Consider the following 27,954-nt stretch of genomic DNA (forward strand, 5'->3'; position numbering starts at 1 on the left):
TTATCTGCAAAATACCATTCCACATAAGCTTGAATGAAAAGTAGTTTTATCAGTATTTCTCCTTCTCTCCATTACATTATCTGCCCCAACTGTTTGACTTTTCTTTTACCTTTGAAAAGAATGCAATTTGAAAAACTCTAACTTGTGATGGCCTGTTCTCTAAAAACCACCATTTTAAATCTTGTCTTTTAGTCTTGGCCTTGTTACTTACCTGGAATTTTGTCTCCCCATTTCCCTAAATGACTTAAACCATGAAGACTGGTTGATGATTCCTCTACTATCATTAAGTATTACAAAAGGAAAAATGATATTGGCACACATATTCCAAATTTAGTTTTTAACAGCACCTGAGTGATATACCCCTCTCATTATTTTCAATCTTTTATAGTGTATAAATTTAAAATCAATCCTTAAATAGTAAGAAAGCTAGACCAACACAATCTAATACAAAATCAATCACATTCAGGACATTCTGAATGCAGATACTTCTTTCATAATACAGTTTTACAGTTTAACGGACATTGTTTAATATTATAATCTCTCAGATCTGACATTATCTTGTCTTACTTAAATATTTGCCTCATGCTTCTATTTTATTTAAAGTTACCCTGTTGCCCACTCACCACAACACACACAAAATATGCTACTTATCCTCTTAATCTTTTACAGACTGGTAATTTTCATCATTAGTAGTTGATCTTTTTATTACTCACCCCCTGTTCCCAAAGTATACCAATAATAAGGATCAGATTAGGAAACTTAGCATTTTTTTTAAACATGTGCTTTCTTCTCCCTGTATAAGTGCCCACTATATAATTTGTGAATGATACCTCTGTTACATATTATAGCATCTATGTACCTGCCCCTGTAAGAATTCACCTTAGTCTTTCACGACCCTGCCCTGATCAGAAAAGTCAATCGCCAGAGTTTAAAGAAAAGCAGTAACCGTCCTAAGACTGAATTATTGGATAAATGGTCTTGTCGTTATGGCTTAACAGTAATATGGCTATAACACACGGGCCCCGCCCTCTCTTCCTTTATTAACAATGTGACCTGACCACACTTTTTAAAGTCTAGACTAGTTTTCCACATGTTTTACATATTTTATTCTGACATCATATCTTTTAAAAACAAACAGATGCAAACATTTGCACTTATCAATGCCATTTTCTTTAGATGTGGTTTGACTTCTTCCTTCAGGCTCTTTGTCATCAAGAAGCAAGGTTTGATTTCGATACTGCCGTTGCTATGAAAATATCAGAAGGGGTCATCTTCAACGCAATATTCCAGTTGGGCTTATTCACTGATTAGATTAGCTGTATAATTTCTTCTAGGACATTTGTAACAGACACAACACACATAGGATTTCAGTTTGGGTTTTTTTCTTTTTCTTTTTTTCCCCTAGGGTGATTCCTGCTTCTCATTCATATTTTCTTTTCTTTGAATATATTGCACAATATTTTATTATTAAAAACGTTTTACATCTCAGACAAAAAGTTTTTCTCCTTTACTTGGGAGGTGCTAATGTGTATTATTTTCTAAAAGAGGTAAGTGGTTGTCTGTGTGGCCATCTTCAAAGGGAACCTAGGGAGGAATAAAAAGACCGAAGCATTAGTTTTATTCCTTACACTATTTCCTCTAAACACAACACTTTATTTTGGGCAATTTCTTTCTGGGCGCCAAGAGCTACTATTTAGATTTAACAATGATACTATGACTTAGAGATCAGCACCATTTATACTACACCACTTACAGAACTGACGGGTTTGTAGGCTCCAAGTCTGAAACGACAGTAAATTATTTCGACTATAAACTTTCCAATTCCATGTAACATGCCTGTAATAAAAAATAAGTTTATGTTTTTAATTAAATTATGCTTTTAATGAAATTTCTTCCTAAGTTATTCATTTCCTAATTTTGTAAGTAAGAATAAAAAACTATTATAAAGGAATAGATAAGGAAGGAAACAGTTTGCTTTATTCACTTCCACAGTCAAAAATATCAAGACAATTGAATTTTAAAATAAATGAATTTCTTTTCAAAATCACAAAGCCACATAATTCATGACCTTGACAAAGCAATCTTTTCAAAGGTGCTTAATATGTCTCACACCTACACAATTTTGAAAAATAAATACTACTAGCACCATAAATTTAAATGAATCTAAATAAAGCAGTGATAAAAACTTACATAAGAAAAGCTATTCATCCATTTTAAAAATATAATTCAAACTATATAAACCCCATGTAATATTAAATAGAGGTTAGGATAAAAAAGGAACTGTTTCCTTATCTATTATACTCAACTATCAAATTTTCAGAATTACAATTCTGCAAGTTATCTTTGAGAGAATCCCATAATCTTACGGCGAAAAGACCAAAAGTCATAAAAACATTACTGACTAAAAATTTGGTTTCACATATTTCATAGTTCAACATACCATAAAATACAATTTTACGTTGTGTACAGTTAAAAATACCTTAACTGAAAAAGAAAATTTACATTCAAAGTATCTACTATTTCTAGGCATTTTCTCATCTAATCCTATAACACACTTGCAAGTTAGATATTATTATTCTCATTTTTATATAGAGAAAACAATTTCAGAAAATTTAGGTGACCTACACAAAGCTATCACCATGTAAATGACAGAACTTGGGTCCAATCCTAGGCTCTCTCTAGCACACTAAGTAATCTCCCATAAATCACTGAATGCAGTGAACTTAGTTATGTGTAACGCTTAATCAATACAATTTTTGAGGTCTGAAATTAAATCTTAAAGAAAAAGTTCTTTAAGTATCAAAACATGAGAATGTGTATATTTCTTTCCCCTTTTAAGTAAAAGCATCTTGATTTTTAATGTTAGCAGAACTTTTAGAAATTAGACAAAAAAAGGAATGAATCTTAACCTGTTGTTGAAAAGATTCCTCCAACAATACCACAAAGCCTTACAAAAAACTGCCAGAATGGCATATGCTCCTCAGTAACTGTCACCATAAGAGAGCTGAGATCGTATTTCATAAAAATCCCAGAGACTCCATGGCTGCCTGCAGCATGGTTAATGACACGTTCCTAAAGGAAGGCAAAAGGAAGGGGAGAGAGAGGAGGAAGAGACAAACAGGATTCACATCATTAGGTTACTTGTATACAGTCAATATGAAGCCCTCCAGCCCTCCTGAACAAGAGGGACATCCAAATCTCTTTATGAATTGTCCTACTAGACCAAGCTCTCCAGAAATAAGCAAATTATTCTGTATTCTTTGTATGGTTAGCTTTTGAAGCAATCAAAAGAACAGAATCATTTTTTACTGTTTTCTCAAAAAGGTCACTTTACATCTACACGGTTTCTACTAAACTCAAGAGTTTATATGGCACATTCCTCATTGACCAAATCAATGAAAACTACATTCCTATTTTGACATACTTTTTGTATTATTTCTTTGCTAAGAATTTACAAAATAATTCTATCTACTTCCTGTCATTTGAATGATAAGATTTAAAACCAATTTCAATTGCTGTTGTTCATTTTAAACTATATGAGATGGAGTACAGGAAGAAAACATAATACATTAATTTGAAAGATATCAATATCTGAGCTACTGGTTCAGTTTTTAAAGGAAATTTTTCTTGAAAGGAGGGTAACTAAAATTATAAACCTACCACAGTGTGCACACTGAGTGAGAATATATTGTTTCATTCCATTCTGTTTACACTTCAAAACCCAAGTTTGCAAATTTCTTTTATAGCATGAAACAACTATGCTACCACAGTGCTTTGCTATGATTTTTGTGTCAGGCCCTACTTGTTTTTACTAAGCTGTAACTAAACTGCAAGCTTTAGGAAGACAAGTAACGTGGGAAATTAAAACAATTTCATGTGGGCATTACAAAACCTCTTTGCCTATTAGCACAACAGAGCCTTATAAGACATTGATCAAGTTTCCAATATAAAGGGACTTCATCTTTAAGTTCTGATAAGTTCAATATTTTGCCAAAATTATAAATATATTGTCATCACCTATGTGAGTGGATATTGTTTTAGGGATCACGGTGTCTACATAACAAAAGACTCATAATGATTCACTTTTGGTCTAGGACCAATGAAGGTCAGCCCTGTCCTTCTCATCCTCCACTCTACCAACTCCAGTTACTCCTTTTTTTTTTAAGTGAAATACAACCACTGTAGTTGTCCTATCAGCACTAACACATCCCACAAAGGTCAAATGCTCTGCGATTCTTTTTTTTTTCTTGTTAATTTATTTTTGTTATTTAAAATACATCCTGGAGATAATTTCGTATCAGTATATAGATATCTGTCTCTTTTTTTTAAAGTTGCATGTTCCTCCATTGTGTCGATGTATCACTTGGGTTGCTTCCAGTCTTCTGTCATTACAAGTAACAAAACGAATAATCTCATATACAACATCACTTTTTTTCCACCGTATCTTTGGATTTAATTTCTAGAAGTGGGATTGCTGGGTCAAAAGGTAAATGCATATGTCATTTTGCAGATATTGCCAAACTCCCTTCCAAGAGACTATGCCATTTTCCTTAGCAATGTATGCATGCCGGTTTTCCCCAAAGTCGTGCTGCTGTGTAGACTGCCTGACCTTCAGGTGTTGCCAACCTTAGTGAGAAATGGTTATCTCCCCACCCATAAAGAAATGCTAAAAAGCACAATATATACTTGTAGACACTTTACCTAGTTTCTCTTTCTCTCTGCATGTGAGCATGCGCGCACACACACACACACACACGGAGTTACACATACTTGATTTTTCCTCCTGAACCATTTGAAAAGTTATAAACACATGACACTTCACCCCTAAAAACTTTAGTATTTAGTTTCCCAAGAATAAGGAAAACTCTACAATTACTGAGGACATAGTCAACACAAGTTATAAGACTATCAAAGGAAAATTTCATATGGAGGAAAGCAAATTTTATTTTATTTTTCTTTTTTTTGCTGTACACGGGCCTCTCACTGCTGTGGCCTCTCCCGTTGTGGAGCACAGGCTCCGGACGCGCAGGCTCAGCGGCTCTGGCTCACAGGCCCAGCCGCTCCACGGCACGTGGGATCCTCCTGGACCGGGGCACGAACCTGTGTCCCCTGCATCGGCAGGCGGACTCTCAACCACTGCGTCACCAGGGAAGCCCGAAAGCAAATTTTTAAAAGCACTTAAATTCTGGAATTCTTCTGGATACTAGTATTTGAATATTCACCATTCTTGAACACAATAAGAAAACATAGCTTATAAAAATAAAGAATTAACAACAAAAAGAATGAAAGAAAGAAAGAAAACATGGTCCCAGAGTAAGTGAGAAATCTGTTAAACTGCCCAATTCCAAAATTCTGCTTCTCATTATCAATATTTACTTATAAGGCCACTCCACCCTAAGGTTGCAGAACGTCTGTCCTCTCAATCAGATGAATATGAAGCCCTAAATTAGGAAGGCAAACCCTCTAAATCTGCTATCTGAGTCACAATAACCATGCGTGTCCCAGGGTAGATACATTAAGTAAAAAATAAATAACAGAGAAATCAGAAAATCTGCTGGCAGATTAAAAAAAACTGCTTATACCAGTACATGGGAAAACAAGTATTAAGATATTAAGAGTAAAATAATTAATATCATAGTTTAATAATTTTTTACTAATTGAATGGAAAACATTCCAGATTTTTTAAATCTACTTCTTTTCTTACTCTAAAACATACTTAATACCCATTTCTGATATTTTATTGACTTAAAATAAAATGTCAATGCATTTCAAATTTTAAATGGGGGAGGGCATTACCTGAAACTCCAAACTAATTTTGTAGCGGGACTATAAAATGCTTTAAAAAAATAATTTTACCAGTTGGATTCAACTTACCCTTTCTGTCACAGAAAACTGATGGGTGTCTGCTGAAATTTTATATGTATGGAGTTTTGTTGGCACGATTGTAATAAAATATTGGAACATCTGGTTGTCTAGAATAAAAACAAAATGTAGGTTTTTTTCATCCATCCAGTAGCAATGAAACTACTGCCAAATACATCAGCCTTCTATTAAATACATCTAATCTGAAATTTAATGCTACTTATAACTTAATGTCTAACAAAAAAATATTATAAAAGAATCAATGAAAGCAATATATTCACATTTGGTAAAACAAGTTCTCAGTAAGCATAAAATAGTCACACAGACACACACACACATCTATTAGAAGATGTCAAAAAAGATGAGCTAGTTATCTAGTTAGATATCTTTTATAATCGTTATCATCCTTTTATAAAATATGGAAAATAAAAGCATTTCTTTATAGTACAGAAACTAATAAAAATAAAGTTATAATAGCATAACCACCACAAGACACATTTTCAGTTTCTACTAATATCTGAACAGAAATAAATAAACCAAAACTGAATTAGCTATTGGATATATAAACCAAAATGTAGCCTTTGGATAAATACAAAGAATCAATACTACAGTAGGAAAATAAGCAAAGAAACTACTGAATGATGGCCTGGGGTTACTACGTAATCAAAATGATCATATTTATATAGTCATTAGGCATTTATAGGTTTAATACAAGTCATAAACACCAGTATATTACTAATTATTAATTAATTTTAAGCAATTAACAGTTCACATAATACAAAACATGTTAATTCTCTAGGTCTACATTCTAGAAAATTTAGAACTAGATACATCTATCTATAGTTTCAGCTAGGTTAAGTGAATAGGGCCTCATTACGTTTGCGATGTACTTCACGTCACATGGTGATAACTGTCTATGACAACTGAGTACATGAATAAAATATATAAATTTTAAATGTATGGTTTGATAAATTTTGACAAATGTTTTTATCCATACAATCACCACCACTATCAAAATATAAAACATTTTAATCACCCCAAAGAGTTCCTTTGAACCCCTTTTTAGTCAATCCCTTCTACCTCTGGTCCTAGGCCAACCACTAATCTACCTTCTATTGTTACAGACTCGTTTTGCCTATTCTAGAATTGCATATAAATGGAGGTATACAGTATGTACTTTCATGTGTCTAGCATGAATTAATTTTTATTTTTATTTCCATCAGTTCAATTTCTCTGTCTCTTATCTCACTGTAATTCAGAATAGGAGAGGGAAAGTTAAAATTGTAGATAGAAGGGAGAGGTAAGACTAATGGTCTCTTCAACACTAACATTAAACAAGTTTCTAACAAAATAAAGCAAAGCCTGTTTCAACTTCACCATTTCTTATTTCACCTACCACTATAACTACCACTTGTACCACTATAACTTTCAAAAACATAAAACAGTTTTTGGCCAGTTCTATTATTAATTTCAACTTAAATCCTAAATATTACCACAGATAATGTTAGAGCAAGTGTGTCAACTTTGTCCACCACCAATAAATGGCTTATCAATTGTGGACGATCTTTCATCCTTTGAGTTGTTCTCTGATGTAAAGTGAACTGCTCAATCTGTGCTTATTTTTGAGGTGTTTTACAAATATCTCTATTACGTCATAAACAAAAATAAGCTAAAAATGAGCGGAGAAGGTGTTCAAGTACGAAGTATTTATGAAAAAGAAGATGAAATTGAGAGTGGTGAGGTTATAACCAATGCTGTACACATGGGTGGGATAATTAGACTTGAGGGAAAAAAATGAGAGACAAAGGAAATCTCACCACGTGCGGAATGAAGTCCAATGCAATGAACAGTAGCCAAAGCGGGTCAAAGAAACTTGACAGGGAAAATTGGAAACCTTTTAAGCTATGGAGAGAGAACTGCTGAAGACCTATTTGTCTAATATATAAGTCTGTTAGATAACTTAATGGCCAGGCAGGGGGAAAATGCTCTTGCATTAGATTTTGTTGCAAGCCACAAACTGTTCCAAAGGCTATAGGTCTGTCCAAATCTGCACAGCATTAAACATGTCACTGCTAAGTAATCCCCTCAAAATTCCTACATGAAGGAGAGGGTAGTTACCTGAATCCAACAGATCTGTAATGCTGAATTTTTTCTTTATCGAAAAAGAGGCCCAATAGAACATATATTAGGAAGGAGAAGAGTATACCTGCTTTAAAGCTTTGAATAACCTACTGACATTCATCTCATGCCATTTTATAAATAATTCTAAACACCTCTTAGTCTTCCTGAACATGTAAATTTAAAGAGCCTTTTGAAAACTAATCTGTTCATATTTAGATCTGCTTCTTTACAAAAATGTATAGTTCATTTCAGCATCTTGAAACAAAGTATTAACCAACATGTTTTCAATTGCGCATCTCTTGTAATATTTAATGTATTTTGGTGTAGAATGAACACATACTTAAAGATGAGATTACACAGAACAAAGCTTGTAATTCTCAGAATGTTTCTACTCACACATTTCCAAATTTAGTACTCTCAAGCTTCCTTGAGTGAAACATTCCCACACAAACATAAAATACTCATGAATTCTAAATAAAACATGTTTAATGTATGATTACGACACTATGCTAAAAGAGTAAAATACTGAAAAGAACATGAATAAATCTATTTGAATTAATAAAAAATGAAATCCTTAATTACAGTTTTGCAAAGGCTAGAATTCCTAGTGGCACAGGAAGCTTTAGATGTCCTTAAGGCATATAATATGACTATTTAAGAAGAAAGGCAACCAAAAATCTTCAAAAAACAAACATCAGAAACCAAAAAACCTTTTAATTCCTTAATAATCCATCCATATTTGCATAAACTGAAATTTTAAATGGAATAGATGGTTAAAACAAACAGTAATAAAAGGTATCTGTACTACTTCTGACTGTGTTAATACCAAACCATTCTAGAAGAACTCTAGGTTTCTGATGTCTGTAAAATTCTCTAGAGAGGTTTCTGATATGGTAAATATTGTATAGATTTTAGAACTCTGAACCTACACAAAGAAGAAAATTTTTCTTATAATGTTCAAACTTTCTTTTGTTCTTATTCTTTCTTTGTTGAACATGAAAAAGCAGTTATGCCCTCTTAATACATTAACCTTTCATATACTTAGAGAGCCTTTAAATTCTACTCCTTCTCCTGACTACTTCTGACTAATTTCTTATTCTGTTCCATGGCTCATTTTTTACCATTTAAAATTCATCCACTACTAGAACAAATTCTCTTACACACATCTCCACTTAAAGATGATCAGCCATTCAAACCACTTCAAGATTTATCCGTTTATCTGTTACAAGGGGGTTAAGGAAGAGGTTTATTTAAAATGTATTAATATCAAAGTTATAAGAACTATTTGCTTACATGCAAATTCCAACAGTAATTATTAAATACTTACGATCGAATGCAATTTTTTCAGTTCCATCTAAAGGATTAATAATTCCTGGAACAAGCTCTCCAAAAGACAAATGATCTATTCTATGAGAAAAATTGTAAGCTAAGAGGCAAAAAAAAAAAAAAATTAAGTAGAGAAATTAAATTATTCAAAACTACATGTTACAGATTAGTTCACATTCTTACCTATTCTCAAATGAAAATATCTAAAATCTGCTGGTATAATAATATAGTATTTAAAAACATATTATTTTAAGAAAAATGCATGCAAATATGTGGGAATTATATGTATAGAGGTAAACACATTCTGATAAAATGCTATATCGCAAATTTCATAATTATATACAAATTAATATCTAAGAAATAATATGACATCTAATTCTGATAAACAAAAAAATAAGTCTTTTCTAGTCCAAATCATCATATAGAAACAGGATTGTGTTAGAAGAACTGAGATGATGTCCATGAAACTGATCAGGTATATTTTTAATACACACTATTGCTTTAGCACATTTATGTAACTAAACTTGTTTTTTATGGAATTTATTACTTGTTTTTGTTGTCTAAAGGAGACTTTAAAAACTAAGTTTTATGATAATCATTACACAAAACTAACCTGAATACTTTATATATGTGTGTAAATGTCCAGATTTAAATTTACATATTTAAACAAGTTTCAAATATATTCTCTTCACTATGTGTAAAAACTATCAGAAAAAAAAAAAATTAGCAGAAATGTGTACTAAGTGATATAAAGCACACCAAGGGTGCTTCTCCCTACCTCAGCAACTTCTGAGCTATGGCTAAAAAGAAATATAGGTAGCTTAAAGACAAGAGAAAATGGATTAGTCAATAAGTTAGATCATTTATTTTCTCCTTTAGATATCTTCTTTCGGCATACCCCACTTCCAAAGCCCTACCTCGCACCTGCACTAAAAATTAAAAAACACACTTTTTTTGCAAGGACATCTTCACAGAAAGAAATTTCAGAAACTGCTTACAGTCGTGGTTGACAAGTGCTGCCAAGTGTGCATGACCTCGGGGATGTGGAATTGCCCTGAAAGGAGGAAGAAAAGATTAAAGTAATAACATTTAAATACATAACTAATTAAAATCATAAAGGGGATCTTTCCTAAGTTATATAATTTTCTTAGTATAAAATAATATAACAACATACTTGGCCCATGATTTAAGTAGGTAAATCTCATCTCAGTAATGCAATAAACTGGGGGTTGGCAAACGTTTTCTGTAAAGAGTCAGACAGTAAATATTTTAGGTTTTGTGGGCCAAGATGCAAAACTGAAGATATTATGTAGTTACATAACAAGAGAGAAAACAAATTTTTACAAACTTATTAATGAAATTCAAATTATAATAGTAGTAATTGAGTACTTTTTTGGAATCCAGGTATTTTTGCTGGGAGATGACATTTTGCTTAACTGGGGTTTAGAGTTGACATTCCCGATTTTCAAAATCCCAGATAAGGTAAGGATAGGATACAAACCAAATGCTTTTCCATTTGGCCTCTCTTATTGATAAGATGAGTTATCACATGGAGAGGTAAGTGAAATTGAGAACAAAGGCCAAAATATAGAAGTTCTTCCAATATTTGTCAACGTTTCCCTCTTTCAGTTAGTTTTGGAGTAGGATATTGTTTTTATTCAGAAGTGCAATAAAACCTTCTAAATTTCTTTGAGCCAACTATCATTTGTTGACTATATGATACCAAGAAATTCTAAGGTTCCCATCTACAGGTTGGGGATGGAGAGAATAGGCCCTGGCAACAGTAACAAAACAACAAAACATGAATGTTAAGAGGAGTGGGATAACAAAGACAAAGCAGGGAATTCCCTGGCAGCCCAGTGGTTAGGACTCAGCACTTTCACTGCCGAGGGCCCGGGTTTAACCCCTGGTTGAGGAAGTAAGATCTCACAACCCATGTGGCACGGCCAAAAAAAACAAAACAAAGACAAAGCAAATGCCTGATTTGATCTGATCACTGTAAACACTGAAATAATTTTGCATAGAAGTCTAATGCTGTCTCTATATATTTAAAAAATCTCCAGCCACGCTCTGTCCTGCTCTATGGCCTTTCCCTCAGTCTAGATGCCATTCTCTCCTTTTATATATAAAATTCCTAACCATCCATTAGTGTTCAAAGGTTTCCCTCAATAAAGCCTTCACTGACTTGCAGAGTAGGTCAGGTACCTTGTTATATAGTTTCTTATCAGCCATAGTTTTCCTTTATAACTTCAATACAACTATAATTAAATAATTATTAGTGTAATTCACTGTTTAAAATTCAGATTCTCTCACAGAATGTCAGCATCATAAGGGCAAAAACCCTTTCTCTGTTTTTCACTGCTTCATCTTTAGTATCTACCATGGTACTTTGCACATAGCAAGTACTCAAAAAATACTCTTCTTTTGCAATGAAGAATTGTTCAGCTTTGCAAGTCTAGATGGAAGGAAGGAAGGCAGGGAGAAAAGCAGAGAAAGAGAGAGGAGATAATCAGAGAATCTATTTATTCATTCAGGAATTTACCAAGTGTTTATTATCTGACAGTTTCTGTGTTGGGTTCTGCTCATGAAGGCAGGTGGTCTGATATTTTTCCTTAACATTTACCCAATTTAACTTTATCCCAGACATATTTCTAACTACATCAAAATACTTGTCTTGTACTGGTCAGGGATTATATTTTGATGAGGATCACCAAAAGGAAAAACAAAACAAAAACCTAATATCCAACAAAATGAACAAATTAATGAAATGTCTAGGTAAGAGCTTTCTGGCTACTAAAACTTGGCAAGCTGAAGGTTTTAATTCATATTTACCTACAACTTATATACTTTAATATATGAAATATGACATGACTATTTTTCTTTTGTTTTGAAGCAGTAGTTTTTAAAGTTAGTAGTCTTCTCTATCCTGAGGTTGAAGGCTGAAGACATAAAAAATATACATTTTAAGAGTTCTCTAGTGGTTAGTTATATATTATTTGATTAACAAAGAATTTACTTTTAACCAAACTGCCAACTTGTTTAAAGTATTTTCAGTAAGTGAAAAGAACATACTTGCCCACAGTTATGTGAAAATTCCCCGCTACTTTATTGACATATAGATGACCACGAATTCTGCAAGCATCTGGAGGCTGTGATGAATCATCTTCCCTGTTACAACAAGATACATTTGAATTACTTACAGCGTATTCAATATAGTCACCATATTTCTGGTGAGAAAATTTTATAGATGGGAAAAAAAAATCCCTAAAGATCAATTTTTAGATAATGTTCTAAATGTCAAAAGTAGAATAGCAGTTTTTTGAAGTCTACACTTTTATTAAAAAACATCTACAAAATGAAAAAAATTATATAATTATTATATATATGTATTATTTACACAAATATAAAATTTCAAGGTCATTCAAATTTAACCAGAGGACTAAGTCTAATGAGAGAAGAAAAATTAAAAGTAAAGAATTACTAGTCCAACAAAGACATGCTTTTATCATGTTTCTGGTACTTTAGGGGACAGGAAGCGTTGGGAAAAAGAATGAGTAAGGGAAGGGCATGCCACTTAACTTCAAATAGACATAACATTTTCTTCCTAAGCAAATGTAAAACCTCTGTATATTTTTAAATTTAAATGATCATTTTCATGATTATAGCATTTCCAAATATCAGCTCTTCTAATCTATAAAAGAGACAAAAAGTGAAATAAAAACATGAAATTCCTAACAAAACTTTATACATCTTCATAATGGTAAATGAAATTAATTTGTTCTTAAAACCTAGTACAATTTTATATGAAGGTATACCATACACACATAAAAATGAAAATAATATTTGGGATAATCCTGATCAGTATCATAGGCCATAAATTTAAGAGTAAAAAAGACATCTTGAGACTTCCCTGGCGGTCCAGTGGTTAAGATTCCGCGCTTCCACTGCAGGGGGTGCGGGTTCAATCCCTGGTTGGGGAACTAAGATCCCATATGCCGCACGGTGCGGCCAAAAAAAAAAAAAAGACATCTCATCATACAGAATGATTACATTTTCTCTAAGAAATATAAGATTCAGAGGAGTAAACCAATACTAAAATTATGTCACAATAAATTCTTTTTTTTTTCTTTTTTTTTTTTTTTTTGTGGTACGCGGGCCTCTCACTGTTGTGGCCTCTCCCGTTGCGGAACACAGGCTCCGGACGCGCAGGCTCAGTGGCCATGGCTCACGGGCCCAGCCGCTCTGCGGCATGTGGGATCTTCCCGGACCAGGGCACGAACCCATGTCCCCTGCATCGGCAGGCGGACTCTCAAGCACTGCGCCACCAGGGAAGCCCCAATAAATTCTTAATAAATAGTCTCACAAAATCTCCCACCTTGGTGGAAGTGCTGTTGATGCACTTTTAAAAGCACTTTTAAAGATCACATCTTGAAGTGAATGTTCTTCTTGCAGTCTACTCTGAATCAGCTGTAGCATCCTAAATACAAAAACAAGCAATAGTTAACAAATACAGTAAGACACACAGAGAAAGCCAACACTATTTTAAAAATAACACAGGTAGTTGACTTAGCTAAGCCATACATTTATTATTACATAACTTTATTCTAAAATAAAGTCCCAAGTATTCTTTGGTCATTTCCTTGAAAGCAGGAAAAGTGAGGGAGTATGGCTAGAGGTGTAACAGCTGGGGTCCTTAAGTCTGTCTAATTCCATCAGTAATGAATGTGTGGACACTAATTACATGTCCATTATTGGTGGAATCAGGGTCACCAAGAAAGAACTTCTGTTCACCTGAATATCTAAATTCATCTTTCATGCATGCACGCAGCAATAACAAAATTCTTAGTTTTTGTCGGGCACTGAATAAAGTGTTACAGATACAAAGAATGAGACAAATAAGGGGCCACATAATAGATGCGATGGACTTAAAGGGGCATGTTACTGGGGGTTAAATCCACACAGGAGCATCCAATTCTCATTACAAACCAGGCCACAGTGACATTTAATATCACCTAGTGTCTGCCTTTTCCAAAGAAACCTGAACTTTATCCTATGACAAGACCATTCTAAACGAACTATTATATTCTACCTATAATTTTTAAAAAGAACATCAGCATATAAGGTATAGGATTATAGAGAACAAAGTATTCATTTGAGAACTCATGCTTAGATTTTCTTTTTAAATATACTTTGCCACTAAAAACAAATTAGTTGCTTGAAGATTTTTTTTTTTTACAAAATTGTTGCATTTACATAACTCATGAAATTACTTATTCTGAAGAACAAAACCAAGAATAAAAGTATTTCTTCTCTCTAATATTTCTAACATTTTCAACAATAACTTTGTATCTTTAGATATAATCCTATTTTATATCCTTTAATCTATATCTTTATATAACTAACATCCAAAGTCACCTGTATCACAGTTCAAACTCAGCAAGTAAAAAATTTACACCCAGAGGGAAAGGAGGGATGAATAGACAAAACTGGGAATTTTCAGGGCAGTAAAACTACAGGTACTGTAATGGTGAGTACATGTCATTATGTATTTGTTAAAACTCAAAGAGTGTACATCTCCAAGAGTGAACTCTAACGTAAACTATGGACTCTGGGCAATAATGATGTGTTCATGTAGGTGCATAGACTGTAAGAAATGTACTACTCTGGTGTGGGATATTGATAACAATGGAGGCTGTACACGGGTGGGGGCAGGGGATATTTGGTTACTCTGTACTTTTCACTCAGTTTTGCTGTAAACCTAAAAATACTCTTAAAAAGTCTTTAAAATATATATACACATACATACACACAGATAAATAACTTGGAAAAATTATTAACAAACATAGGAACTTAAAGAAGAAGCAAATGTAAATGAGAATATATTTCACATCCCATCATAATGATATAATAAACATTTTTTAGAAGTGCAAGCGAGAGATAAAGATAAAATACGTATGTACCACCCACTAAGAACACTGGTAACAGGCCTATTTAAAATAAAAAGTCATTTTTATACTGTAAATTTAGTATAAATAAAAAACAGTAATCAGGAAGGCTATGTCTAGGCTTTGAGATTTCCTTTTACTAAAGGAAAGAGATTAATTGGGATCCTAAATATTTTAAGAAAGCAGAACAATTGAAAGACAACTTAAATATCTTTTAGCAAATTCTACAGGTAAAGAACGTTTTGGTATGCACATTATTCAGGTTGTTAGGTCTTAGGCATCTCTAATCCATTCAAGAATATTTGTTTAGAAGCAGAACATGATAATCTAGGAAGCTTCAAGAGGCCAGATCCCATCTTCAGATTTACATGTACAAAGACTTAAAATCTTTAGATCTAATGCTAACAGAAATTGAAAGCTTCATATTTTTGCATGTCTTGTATTTCCAGAGTTCAACTTTTATTGCTTGGTCAGTGGGAAAAGAGGTTGATGACACCAAACTGTATGCTGTATGTGTGTCTTCTGTTTCCAGAGTTTAACTTTTAGTGCTGGGCAGTGGGAAAAGAGGTTGATGACACCAAACTCTGTGTGTGTGTGTGTGTGTGTGTGTGTATACGTGTATAACTTCTGCCTCAAATATACCAATAAATACCCAAGTTTATATTCCATATATAAAAGGATGTAGAAAATTCTACTACGATGGAAAATGTCTATCATTTTAACAGTAAAAACACAATCTCTTCTCTCACTTACTACTAGTCTTGAACACTAAATAAAATTCTAGATGAAAGGAGACTTCTCACTTTAACATTTCTGGAATAAAGTAATGTATTTCATCTCTGGATGGCTCTCTACTAAAAGCGCTAGAAGCCCAGAGACACCTAATATTCAGTTATTTTGTTCAATACATTCGTTTCAACTTTAATTTTAAAAGCTCTCCAAATGGTGAAAGTAGAAATTAAAAGAGAAAGGCCTTTGAAATGTACTTAGGGACTAGAAAGAAACAAACAAAAAAAATGGGTAAAAAAATTTTTTTGTAATAATCTTAAATTAGGTAATGCCTTTTTAAGCATAAGACATAGTCTAGAAAACAAAAAGAAAGAAAAGAGTGGGGATGGGGTAACTATTTAAAACAAAGAACTAATTTCTTTAATATACAAAAAATTGGGCTTCCCTGGTGGCGCAGTGGTTAAGAATCCACCTGCCAATGCAGGGGACATGGGTTTGAGCCCTGGTCCAAGAAGATCTCATATGCCGCGGAGCAACTAAGCCTGTGTGCCACAACTACTGAGCCTGCGCTCCACTCTAGAGCCCACGAGCCATGGCTACTGAAGCCCGTGTGCCTAGAGCCCGTGCTCCGCAACAAGGGAAGCCACTGCAATGAGAAGCCCAGCACCGCAATGAAGAGCAGCGCCACCCCCACCCCCACCCCCCCACCCCGCTCGCCACAACTAGAGAAAGCCCTTGCGTAGCAACAAAGACCCAATGCAGCCAAAAAACAAACAAAACAACAAAAAAAATTATTTAAAGTTATTAAGAAAACAATCAAGCAAAATGGGCATACGGCATGAGCAATTAGTTTCACACACACAAAAATACAAATGGGAAAAAAATAATCCACAGATATTAAACTGATTTACAAAGAAATGCTAACTAAAACAAGTACAATACCAGTTTTCACGAATCAAATTGGCAAAAATAAAAAAAGTCTGGTTATACCCACTGTTGGTGAGGTTGTATAGAAACAAGTACTCTCACATATTGATAGCTTTGGAATATAAATGAAACTATTTGGGGAAGATGTTTGGCATTATCTATCAAAATTTTTTTCCAGTTTTACTAATATATAACATTGTATAAGACTAAGGTATAAACATATGATTTGACAGATGTATATATGTGAAATGATTACCACCGTAAGTTTAGTTAACAACCACCACCTACCTCACCATTACAAATTTTCTTCCTTGTCATGAGAACTTATCGAAACATTAAATATACTCTAAAAGATAAATTTCTTTTCTAGAAACTTTATATATATATACATATATTCACTCAAGTACATGAGGAATATGTGTATATATATATATACATTCACACAAGGAATTAGATTCAAGAATTTTCACTGAGCATTGATATTAGAATCTTTGCAAGCAATCTAAATGCCCATCGATAAGTATCCAATTAAATAAATTATAGCTTATCCATAAAGGGTACCACTATATGTACTTAAGTGGGAAGATGTGCAAAATATAAGGTTAGGTTGGAAAAAGAAAGTTATAAAACAAATGTATAGAATGACCCCATTTGTATTAGGAAAAAAATAACATAAGCAAATATGGAAACATGTAGAAAATTATACACAAACAGAATATTTGTAGCAGGCTACACAAGAAATTTAACTCTGGTTATTACCACCAGTTAGTGGCACTAGGTTTAAAGAATGATGAGGAGGCTTTTACTTTCACTTTATATCCTTTATATTCAAATTTGATCATATATTGCTTTTAAAATTTTTTAAATAGTTAACACAATTTTAAATGAAAACTAAAATGTATTTATGATTCAAAGTGCATTAAAGATTATATGACTTTCCTAAGATCTGATAAAATCTTTGAAAGTGTAAAGATTATATTATATACTATATTCTGCTAATATTTCATCCAAAGAAATGCCTAGATAAATATATTAATCTATGAATAATATACAGTAGACAAAATAGACAAAGCATGATCTAATTTCTATGGACCACAATACTTTGTTTACTTGTTACCTCTGCCACTCTTTTTGCTGTGGTGAAAGATCAAATATTGCCTGAAATAAAGGAAAACATAATCACTAGCACTGTCAAATTCTCTTGGCTCTTATATCATAATTTTTTAAAATTTTCTTTGACCAAGGAACAAATTTATAATAACATTAAAAACAAGTATTCATAATTTACATTTAATCTTCCATAAGTCAAACTAAAAAATTTTTAATTTTACTCAAAAGTAGTATAAAGAAATTTCACTAATTGCGAATATTTTTCTATTACAGTTATCTACATTTATAGGAATGGATACAATGCAATCTATCACATGTACAAAATGGTATTTTAAGACTTAAAATCATTTAAATGATGCCAGCATGAAACTTAAGTATTTAAAAGAGAAGAAGAAATGAAAAAGACATACAGCTTAAGTATAATATTCAAGCATCCAAAGCCCATATTCTTGCCAGGAAAATACCATGATAAAATCAAAAAGTTTTGAAATGACCTAACAATGTCACTATAATTCCCACATGTATTAATCAAGAAAGAATAATTCAAGAAATTTTATCTAGGCACTATGTTCACCAATTCAAAGACAAACTTAGCTACTTTGTAGAATCAGAGGAAAAGAGGCAAACTTCTCACAGTTTGTGGCAATACCCACAATTTAATTTTCCAACAAAAAGTCCACTTTTGATTTTTAAAAGGCGATTTATAACAAGGCATATTAATTCTACTTTCTAACTTATCAATATCATTAATGATCCCTCCATAATCATGCCCTAACCTACTACTCTCTCACTATAAATCCTTTCTCTTTAACCCCTCATTCCATCAGACAGTTCTACCTCTGTGCCTTTGGTTATTTAATTATATCAACCTGGAACCTTCCTCTCCTGTAACTGTGACCCTAATGTCAGTCTAAATTCTATATGCCACTTGCTCTAGGTTAATGATTACAGTGAAATTACTTTGATTACTCCTGCTGAACTTGTCTATACCTTGCTTCCCAACCTTTTTCACAGCACAGCACACAAAGAAAGTGCTATAAAACACACCATGGCAAACAGATGAGGCTACATGCAACTGCTCCCCAGTTACCTTGTGAATAAAACTACTGACAGCAGGGACTATGTGATTCACCCTTTGACTTCCCCAAACTGCTCGGTATAGTGCTTAACACAGCGGGTAAAGAACTACTGAGTGGCCTACTTTGTGCTCAGCACTATGCTACTTAAATCATTATCTCACTTAACCTTCATAACAACCTTGTGAGTTTGTTATTATTCTCTCCTTTTTATATATAAAAAAGAACTCAAAAGATTAAAAAATTTTTTGAAAAATCACAGATAATGAAGGTCAGTATATAAACCCAACTATGTCAGATTCCTCACTTTCTCACATCCCTAAAAGTAGTTCTTTTCTTTAAATAAATAGTAGCTATCATAGCATATTGTGTGATCATGGTTTAGAAACCAGTAAAATTATTAGAATTAAGTTTTTAATATTCAGACTGCATATTAAAAGAATGAGTGAAAATTTAAAAACAAGTAAAAATTATCTCAAATAATTTTACATTAATAATAATTCTTAAATATTTTAATATAAATTAGGACAAGGGAATGAATACTTACCAGAAACACTGTTAAACGTTTTAAAAATTACTGATAAAAATATACAATTACATATTTTTAAGTTTCTAACTTTCTGGCTAAGACATGACTTTTAGTTCATGACAGTTAAATTAAAATAAAACTTTCCTCTTCTACAAATGATTGAAAGAAATGGCAGAAGCTGTTACAATGGAATAATCAAAAATGGAATAATCAAAGATCCTGCCACAATTACATAATTCTAACATATTCATCAGTGCCTAATACCTGCAATGCATTATGCTTTACATTTTGTGAGCTATAAAGAAGAAAAAATAAAGTAATTGCTTTTCAGGAGCTTAGAATCTAGCTGAAGAGACAAGCTGTCCAGAAAAAATATTTATTAAAAAAATCAGAGACTTAATAAACGTGAAGAGAGTGGGAGTGACAGACAGTATGGAGCGAATGCTAGAAAAACAGCATAAATAAATTTTAGTGGATAAGTTCAAGATGATTATCTCCTCAAATTCTCACAATGTCCAAAGAAACAGAAAAATGAGGACACAAACTGTATCATTATTTTAAATCATTTTAAATAGTATCCATATGTTGGAAATTATCAAAAACTTATGCAAGACAGCATACAAGGGACACTAAATTGAGAAAAGAGCCCAACACATAATTTATTTCATGGGACAGGAAAATCCATGTAAGCAGTAAATCCCCAATTCAGAGTAACAGAGGAAAACAGGTGATAAAAGATAACAAGACACTTGAGGAAGAGACAGTCACCATCCTAAGAAGACTTCTAGCAGTTCAATCGAGTACCAGAGACCACATCACAAAGGGCATTCCACAGCATTATTATTCCCAGCTTACATGTAACCTGGACTGTATTCTAAATTAAGCAAAACTACTGCTACAGCTGGCTGCTAATGAGGACAGTCACACCAGTTAAAGAAAAAAGGAATTACCCTAGCTAAATTTAACCTGTCAAAACAAATACGGAAAAGGAAATGTGGGGTGCCCTGGTGAACTACTCTGCCATCCTGAACCCACTGTGACTTCCTCCTTTCTTTTCAAAAGCATCTGAAGCTCTAATTTTGCTTAGAAGAAACACAGTATATCTAAACTATATATCCTTCTCCTTTCATTTACGTCTGGAAAAAAAAAAAGTGGGGCTGGGGAGGGAAAGGGAACCGACATAACTCAAGTCTATCTCAACTCTCAGTCAGTTAACTGGCCATTTATTTTCCCATCCTAAAGATGAACAAGAAAATAGATAGCTAGATAGACAAAAAGATTCATCAATTTGAAAGAAGTGGTAAATCTGAGGTCCGAGGGCTAATTTTCCTTTGTGATACCATTTCTAAAAAGAAGAAGAAAAGTGAAGTTTTTCTAATTATTTCTCAATGAGATTTATCATCATGAAGACAGAAAAAAACGGAGTGATCTGCAATATATCAAAGGTGGAAAATATAATCACTGAATTTTAAAACATAATGAAGGCATTGAAAAAAAAAAAGATTGATCCTGCTGGATCAAGGTCATCTCCCAGAACTCACAGATAAAGTTCAAAATATGCATCTTATGCAAGAATTGATAAAAATATTGAGAACCACTCCATGAAATTCAACATCACTTGATAAGAATTTTAAAAAACAGAGGTAAAACCGTTACTCTGAACATCATTAAAGCAAACAAACAAGCAAAATAACACTTAAAACTTCAGATCATTAATACCATCAAAAGCCAAAAATAACTGAAGGGGATCCACACTTGGATATACAGGATAAATATTTGAATTTCAAAAGTAAAAGAAAAAAGCATATAAGTAGATAAATATGTTACCTACAAAGAAAAAAAAAATTGTGCCAGAAGGCAATAAAGGAATGTCTATAAAGTTCTGAGTGTAAAACACCATAAAGCAAGAATTCTATCCTCAGCCAACCTTACATGTATTGAGAACAGAATGACATAGGCGGTCTGTCATAAAACATAACCCACATATTCTTGCTGATAAAGAAGTCACAAAAAGTCCCTCACAAAACGATAAACAAAAATAAAGAAACTAAGAAGGGTAGAAAGTAAAAGCAATAAAACATAAAGTTGAATAATTATTCCTAAAATAGTATGAAACAGAATACAAATGTTAGTGTCTGATAATAATCATCTAGATCTAAATTTCCAGATAATAGTTTAACATGCAATAACATGGTACCTGAATTTGTAAGGTTCCTAACCTCATTTAAAATTACTGATATCAATTTTTTGAGTGGCAATACAGGAGGTAGGAAGTAGGGTGGTTCAGAGTGGCAGTAACAAAAGTTACTTTTTCTTTAGAAAATTTTATTTTAAAAGTGTGTATCAAAAGGCATAAATATATTTTGTTCATGTAAACTAAAAATAATTTGGTAATCAAAACTGAACTAAGAGCTTCCCTTTTTTCTCCTCCACCTATTCAGTTACTTCTAATCCTCCTCCATCACCTTTAGTCTTCACTTTGCAATTTTGTTTAAAGAGGGTTCACAACTGTCAATGGTAAACAAAACAACTCAAGAACGCATGGGTAAACATAAGTACCACAATGCCAACAGAGCAGTCAGCAAGGCAGAGTAGCTGGGAGTTCCATGCTTTGTTTTCTAAAGCTTCTTTAGGGCTAGTTCTGATCATGACCTGTTATCACCCACCCCTGTAATGTGATACCTGCCCCTGTAATGTGATGGTGTTTTCTAACAAATTAATTCTATTACACACAACTTGTACTATGAAAACAATAAGAGAATGTCAGTATTTCATTAGGTCTGGGAAATGGAGGTGTGAAGGAGAGAGGAAGAACTAAATGCATATGAAATTTCTCCTCTTAGATAATGCTTCATTCTTGATTACAAGAGAAATATAGCTCAAACGTTTTTAAGAACTTAAATTTGGTAAAAGAAGAATACAAATAAGACATAGAATTTCCAAATCATTAGAAGAAAAGAAGAAAATTTCATCACTATAGCAACTGTATAAAAGAGAAAAGGAAACTGTTAGGAAGCATTAACAAAAAATATAAAATAAGTATAAGATTATAGAGGCTTATCCAGAATGCTAACAAGGCTTTGGTTTAGATATAATTTGGTAATTATATTTACATAATTTGGTAATTAGATATAATTTTTTCTTCCCCCTAAATGTTTACAAAGAATATGGAATATTTCTGTTTGTTTTGTTTTTGTTTTATTTTTTACTGAAGTATAGCTGATTTACAATGTTGTATACTACTTTTGAATTAAGAAAATATATTTTTAAAAAACTAGCTCAGACAAAATTAAAAGCAAATATCAAAACTGTCTTCAAGGGAACAATTCCTCAAAGCATACTATTTAAAAGAACATGTAAATCAAACTTACTGGTTCATAAACTAGACCATCTGCAGATGCAACCATTGTTTCTGCTAAATCCAATACATCTGCTCCAATATCTGCATAGAAAAGAATTAGAAGTTTTATATTCTATGCTGAGAGTCAAACTATATCCACTAACCACTAACATAAGAAAAAATAAATGGAAAAGGAAAAGAGATTTAAGGTTGTTCTTAGATGAAATCTTTTAGAAATTAATTTCCTTAATTGGATAAAATGATTTCACACTTTAAAAAATTTTGTCTGAACTACTGAATTCTTGGTCTCTACTTTTCAAGCAGTAATTTAAGACACAATTTAAGATGAAAAAGCATCCTCATTTTTGAGAACTATACTGATTCAAACATTATCTATCTAGCATATTAACATTTTTCCACTTCTACCAGTATAATTAAGTGAAGCCAGCGAAGAAAACAGAAAAGGCTAACATCACCATTAACTCAAAAGATTTGGATCTGTATTTTAATATGCAGAAGTAAAAGTAAAGGGTAGTAAATTGAAACTGTGAAAGAGGATATGTTTCTGGAATGTGGATGTAAAAATCAGTATGCCAAACAAGAAAGAAATAAAGGATATACCTAAACTAGAACTTCGATTTATAAAAATTTCCTCCAATTTTCTTTCATTTTAATTATACTAATGTGAAAGTTAAATCTCTTTATGGAGAAGAAATTTAAAGAATACAAGCTGGGGAGAAAAACACTTTGTATTCTTAAATTAAGATATCATAAAGGAAAAATAAAGTTAAAACAACCAGTGGCTTTTACTTTTTACTAGCAACTGTTTAAACCATAATCTATATATGCAATCATCAGGTTAAACACGTACTTACACTGACACTTCATGGCAACAGTAATATCTATATTGATTCTCAATTTGCTAAAAGACAAAAAGGAAACATTAGAACCTACCAATTGATCAACAAAACACGATCAATATAAATCAACTGATCTATGAAAAACTTGGACTTCATACAGAATAAAATATGTCAATTAGAACTTGGATAGCATTCATATGGGCAAAACAAAGGCACTTTAAAAGTAAAAATCCTATTTTGTAATAATTCCAAAAGTCTTTCTGATTTCACAAGTTTTTAACACAGTATCCTTCATTTTAATGGCAATTCTACAATTAGTAAGTCCAAGCAACTCAGAAAAAAGTATTAACCTCTGTTTACATAAACCTTACGTAGACTATGCCATTAAACAATACAAAACTTTCAAAATCAAAAGTTAGGAATTGAAAGCCTTTCTCTCCTTATTTACCAAATAAATACCAGACATCAGGCATTGTACCTGATGTCCTACAAATACTATCCTCTTTATTCCTTACCATGGACCTATAAAGTAGATAGCTTCAGTTCTACAAATAAGCCAATGGTGTTTATGGCAGTTTAAATAAATGCCTGGCTTAAGACCACATAACTACTGAAGTGGCATATTGGAAACTAGGTATGTGTGACTCAAGATGAATGTACCCAAATTACCAGAAAAAAAACCCCACAAAACCTGATTCTTAAAGTTTTGCATGGCCTTTTAAAAAGGCTCAACCAATGCCTTATTTTCAAATATTTAGTTCAAATCAAATTAATTTTCAAGTATCAGAATCAGTGCCATGAATAACAGAATGAGTACAATCAGGATCAGTCCTGTCCTGCGCTTCCTATCAAAACTTTTTTTCACTCTAATAATTTTCATCCGGTTTCAATAGGGAGTACAGATTTTTAGAACTTCACAGAATCTTAAAGTAGTCTAGAGTTCAAACTGTGTTCCAAATAACCCTGGGGTTTAGGCTCAGATTTATAGGAAGAGGGTGAGGTCAAGCAGACAGGCTTCTAGGCATCCCCACTACACTTATGTGGTGAACTACATGACTTCATTTAGAAAGAATAAAAATTATTTCATTGGTGCTAAAAAAAACCAAAATAAGAAAAACAACAAATTCCTTAAAAACTAATGGCATTAAGAATAACACTGATGTTATAGATCAAGAAACTGAGGCCCGAAAGAAGTCAGTTGTATGACTTGCCCAAGGTTACACAGCAACTATTACAAATGTTGACTGACTGAATTCTCACTGACCTGAAGAGGAAAGTACTATAATTAGTATCCCCATTTTACAGAAAAGGAAACTGAAGCACACGCAGAAATAGATTTAGTAAGTTCCCTAAAGTCACATACTTAGTAAATGGCAGAGCTGGGATTGAAATTGAGAAGTAAATGTTTCCTGCTATCTAGTGCAATCTAAGTATTATAAACCTGTTATCTTCAATCAATTAAAAAATACAAATAATACAAATAAAGTATATTTTGTCTCCTAATTAAGGTACTAATATTTTCAAAGGTTTAAAAGTGATGCTGTTTACCTTAAAATATAGTTTATACACAATTTACAACAATCAAGCTATAAGCATAAACAATGTAACCTTAGACAATTTATTTTCCAGTTCACACAGATCAGTAAGATACTTCAAAATCTAAAGAGTAAACAATTTCAAAACATCAAACAATTTCCGTCATTTCAACATCTAAGGAAAAACATATTCTCCTAACCTTTTTAAACAAATGCATATTCAATCAAAGAACCTTTCTCTTAGAATTTAACCAGTATTCAAATTATTCTAAAATGTTTTACCTAATGCATACAATTAATGAGGATTTTTCAGTACTATTTCTTCAGAATTAAAATAAACCAAGTATAAAAGGTTAGACTTTTTTTTTTAACATGTTACCTTCAGAGCAATTTAAATCTAAAGGTATTTCAAAAAAAAAGTTACCTAGAAAAATCCTTGTCTACTTCATATTCATACTTCATCCATGTATCTTGATATACTGAAAATTCCATTATAGTTAACAAAGCCATAGTGGTAAATGCTATTAGAGAAACTGAGAAACCAACAAAAAAGGAAAGAATTAAAACAATTTTTAAAAGGTAAACAGCAGGAAACCATTTTAAGTAAGATTAAAATTAGCAAAGAATACCCTAATATGATTGCCACATGAATGAATACAATAAAAGGTTTTTCTTAAAATAGTCATTATAAATTTTTTTCTAAAACAGCTCAAAAATGAAGATTTAATGAACACAAACATTTGCACTATTGAGAAAGCATTTTATTTCTTCAATACGAAGGACATTTCTCACTAAAGAGATTTGTCAAAATTCTACAAATACATAAAACTTTTACCTTGTTATATATAGCAGTGTCACAGATAAGATAAATGATGAAAGTAAGCATAAGTTTCACAACACAAATTTGAAAGTAGTCCCCTCATAATTAAAAATGCATCCATGCCTATAGTCCAATTAAAAAAAAAAAAACTAGCTTAATTTCTTAGATCCTAAGAATCCACAACAATCTGTGTCAGAATCTCAAATAACATCTCCAAATCTCTAATAAAACTTTCTACTTTGAAAGCTCCTAAGTATTTCACTTCATTTATAAAACTAAAAGATCTAACAAAAAGAAAAAGCACTATCATATACTATGACAAACTGCACTTAAAATGGATTGTGCATCAAGAACTTGTACTATTTTCATTAACAAAAGTTAATCACAAGAGATTAGAAATAGCAAGCAATTTATTATACATTTTACTAAATGAAATGTCAATCTTATGGGAAGTATATTGTCTTATCAGCTCTTCATGGGGAAAGAAATAATAGTTAATACTGTTATAGTTGCATATTTTTCTGATATATTTCATTATTTATTTATTTAACAAATACTACTATCTGTACCAGGCACTGCTCTGAGCATTTTATAAATATTAATTTATTTAATTGCTACTGCAACTCTACCTGGCAAATACTGATAGCATCCCCATTTCATGGAAGAAGAAACTAAAGCATAGACAGATTAACTTCCTCAAGATCAAGTATTTAGGAAGGGGCAGAGGTGGAATTTAAATATAGACAGTCTGATTCCAAAGTCTAAGCTCTTAACTATTACCCTATGCTGCCTCTTTTCAGTAATGTGAAATTTAAGAATTTTTATTATCATGTCTAAATTGACTTATTCTTAACCAAAACAGACTGAGGCAGTTTCAACATCATTAAACAACTTCAATTCTATTTACATATAATAATCTTGTTAATATACGTATACATAACTCAAGAGCACCAAAGCAGTAAAACTGGATTAATTTGTTCAGTAATATTTTAATAAACACTGCTAAATGCATAGACTGCATTGGGTTGGATGCAAAAAAGAATATATATAAGAATAAAATTAAGGCAAATAGTGTGGCATGAGGACAGACCAACTATAAAGTTACTGCACAGTTCATTGATGAGTTCTTTCTCATGGCTACATTTCTGTATGCTCTTGATTGATAACTTAGAAGTTGCACTTACAGAAGGAGTTTTAATTTGAACTGATACTCACCTGTACCCCCACTGGCTGAAGTCTCTACATAGCTGTCAGGAACTTTCGGAAAGGCATCCAACTCTTTCACCAAACTTAAGGTTTTCTTCCGATTCAGTCGCCTCATCTTCAGGAAAACCTTCTTCTTCTTTCATATAGTCATGCTAAGGAATAAAAAATGAATAAATGAATCCTCCAAAAAAGATTAAAAGGTTTCTTTTATTTTTAGATAACTGAAAAATGTCCTTGGAACAACGTAACATTCTTATTCCTCCTTGAGAAAAAAAGCTTAACACTTATCCACACCTCTTTTTTCTCCACTTCCACCCTGACAAAAAAGTACTAATGACAGGCAATTTACACACACAAACACATTAAATAGCCAAAAAAAGTGAAAATCAATTCAATTACATTTGTAATATTTGAATATACAAATTAAAATAAAGTTTTTCTCCTATGAAATTAACAAAACACATACAAATAATACATTCCCATTAATGGATGACAATGAAGTAAAGTAGATATGCTCATACACTGCTAACAAGAACATAAATATTCACCGCTCTTATTCTAAGTAAAT

General features: G+C 32.3%; 1 protein-coding gene across 1 annotated transcript in view; it reads right to left on the minus strand.

Annotated features, from left to right (window-relative positions):
• Positions 1–1,082: 1,082 nt before the first annotated feature.
• The window catches only part of ERGIC2 (ERGIC and golgi 2), a 36,358-nt gene continuing 9,486 nt past the window's right edge, over positions 1,083–27,954 (minus strand). The window contains exons 2-14 of the mRNA XM_067696048.1: positions 27,396–27,538; positions 25,785–25,893; positions 23,841–23,887; positions 22,997–23,067; positions 18,028–18,068; positions 13,685–13,786; positions 12,382–12,477; positions 10,308–10,363; positions 9,311–9,409; positions 5,875–5,972; positions 2,910–3,072; positions 1,754–1,836; positions 1,083–1,584 (exon numbers count right to left, since the gene is read on the minus strand). Of these exons, the coding sequence (XP_067552149.1) occupies positions 1,522–1,584; positions 1,754–1,836; positions 2,910–3,072; positions 5,875–5,972; positions 9,311–9,409; positions 10,308–10,363; positions 12,382–12,477; positions 13,685–13,786; positions 18,028–18,068; positions 22,997–23,067; positions 23,841–23,887; positions 25,785–25,893; positions 27,396–27,501 (1,134 nt within the window). The 5' untranslated portion in view covers positions 27,502–27,538 and the 3' untranslated portion in view covers positions 1,083–1,521. The remainder of the gene's footprint in view (positions 1,585–1,753; positions 1,837–2,909; positions 3,073–5,874; positions 5,973–9,310; positions 9,410–10,307; positions 10,364–12,381; positions 12,478–13,684; positions 13,787–18,027; positions 18,069–22,996; positions 23,068–23,840; positions 23,888–25,784; positions 25,894–27,395; positions 27,539–27,954) is intronic.

The sequence above is a fragment of the Pseudorca crassidens genome, chromosome 11, assembly GCF_039906515.1.
Source record: "Pseudorca crassidens isolate mPseCra1 chromosome 11, mPseCra1.hap1, whole genome shotgun sequence".
Taxonomy (NCBI): Eukaryota; Metazoa; Chordata; class Mammalia; order Artiodactyla; family Delphinidae; genus Pseudorca; species Pseudorca crassidens.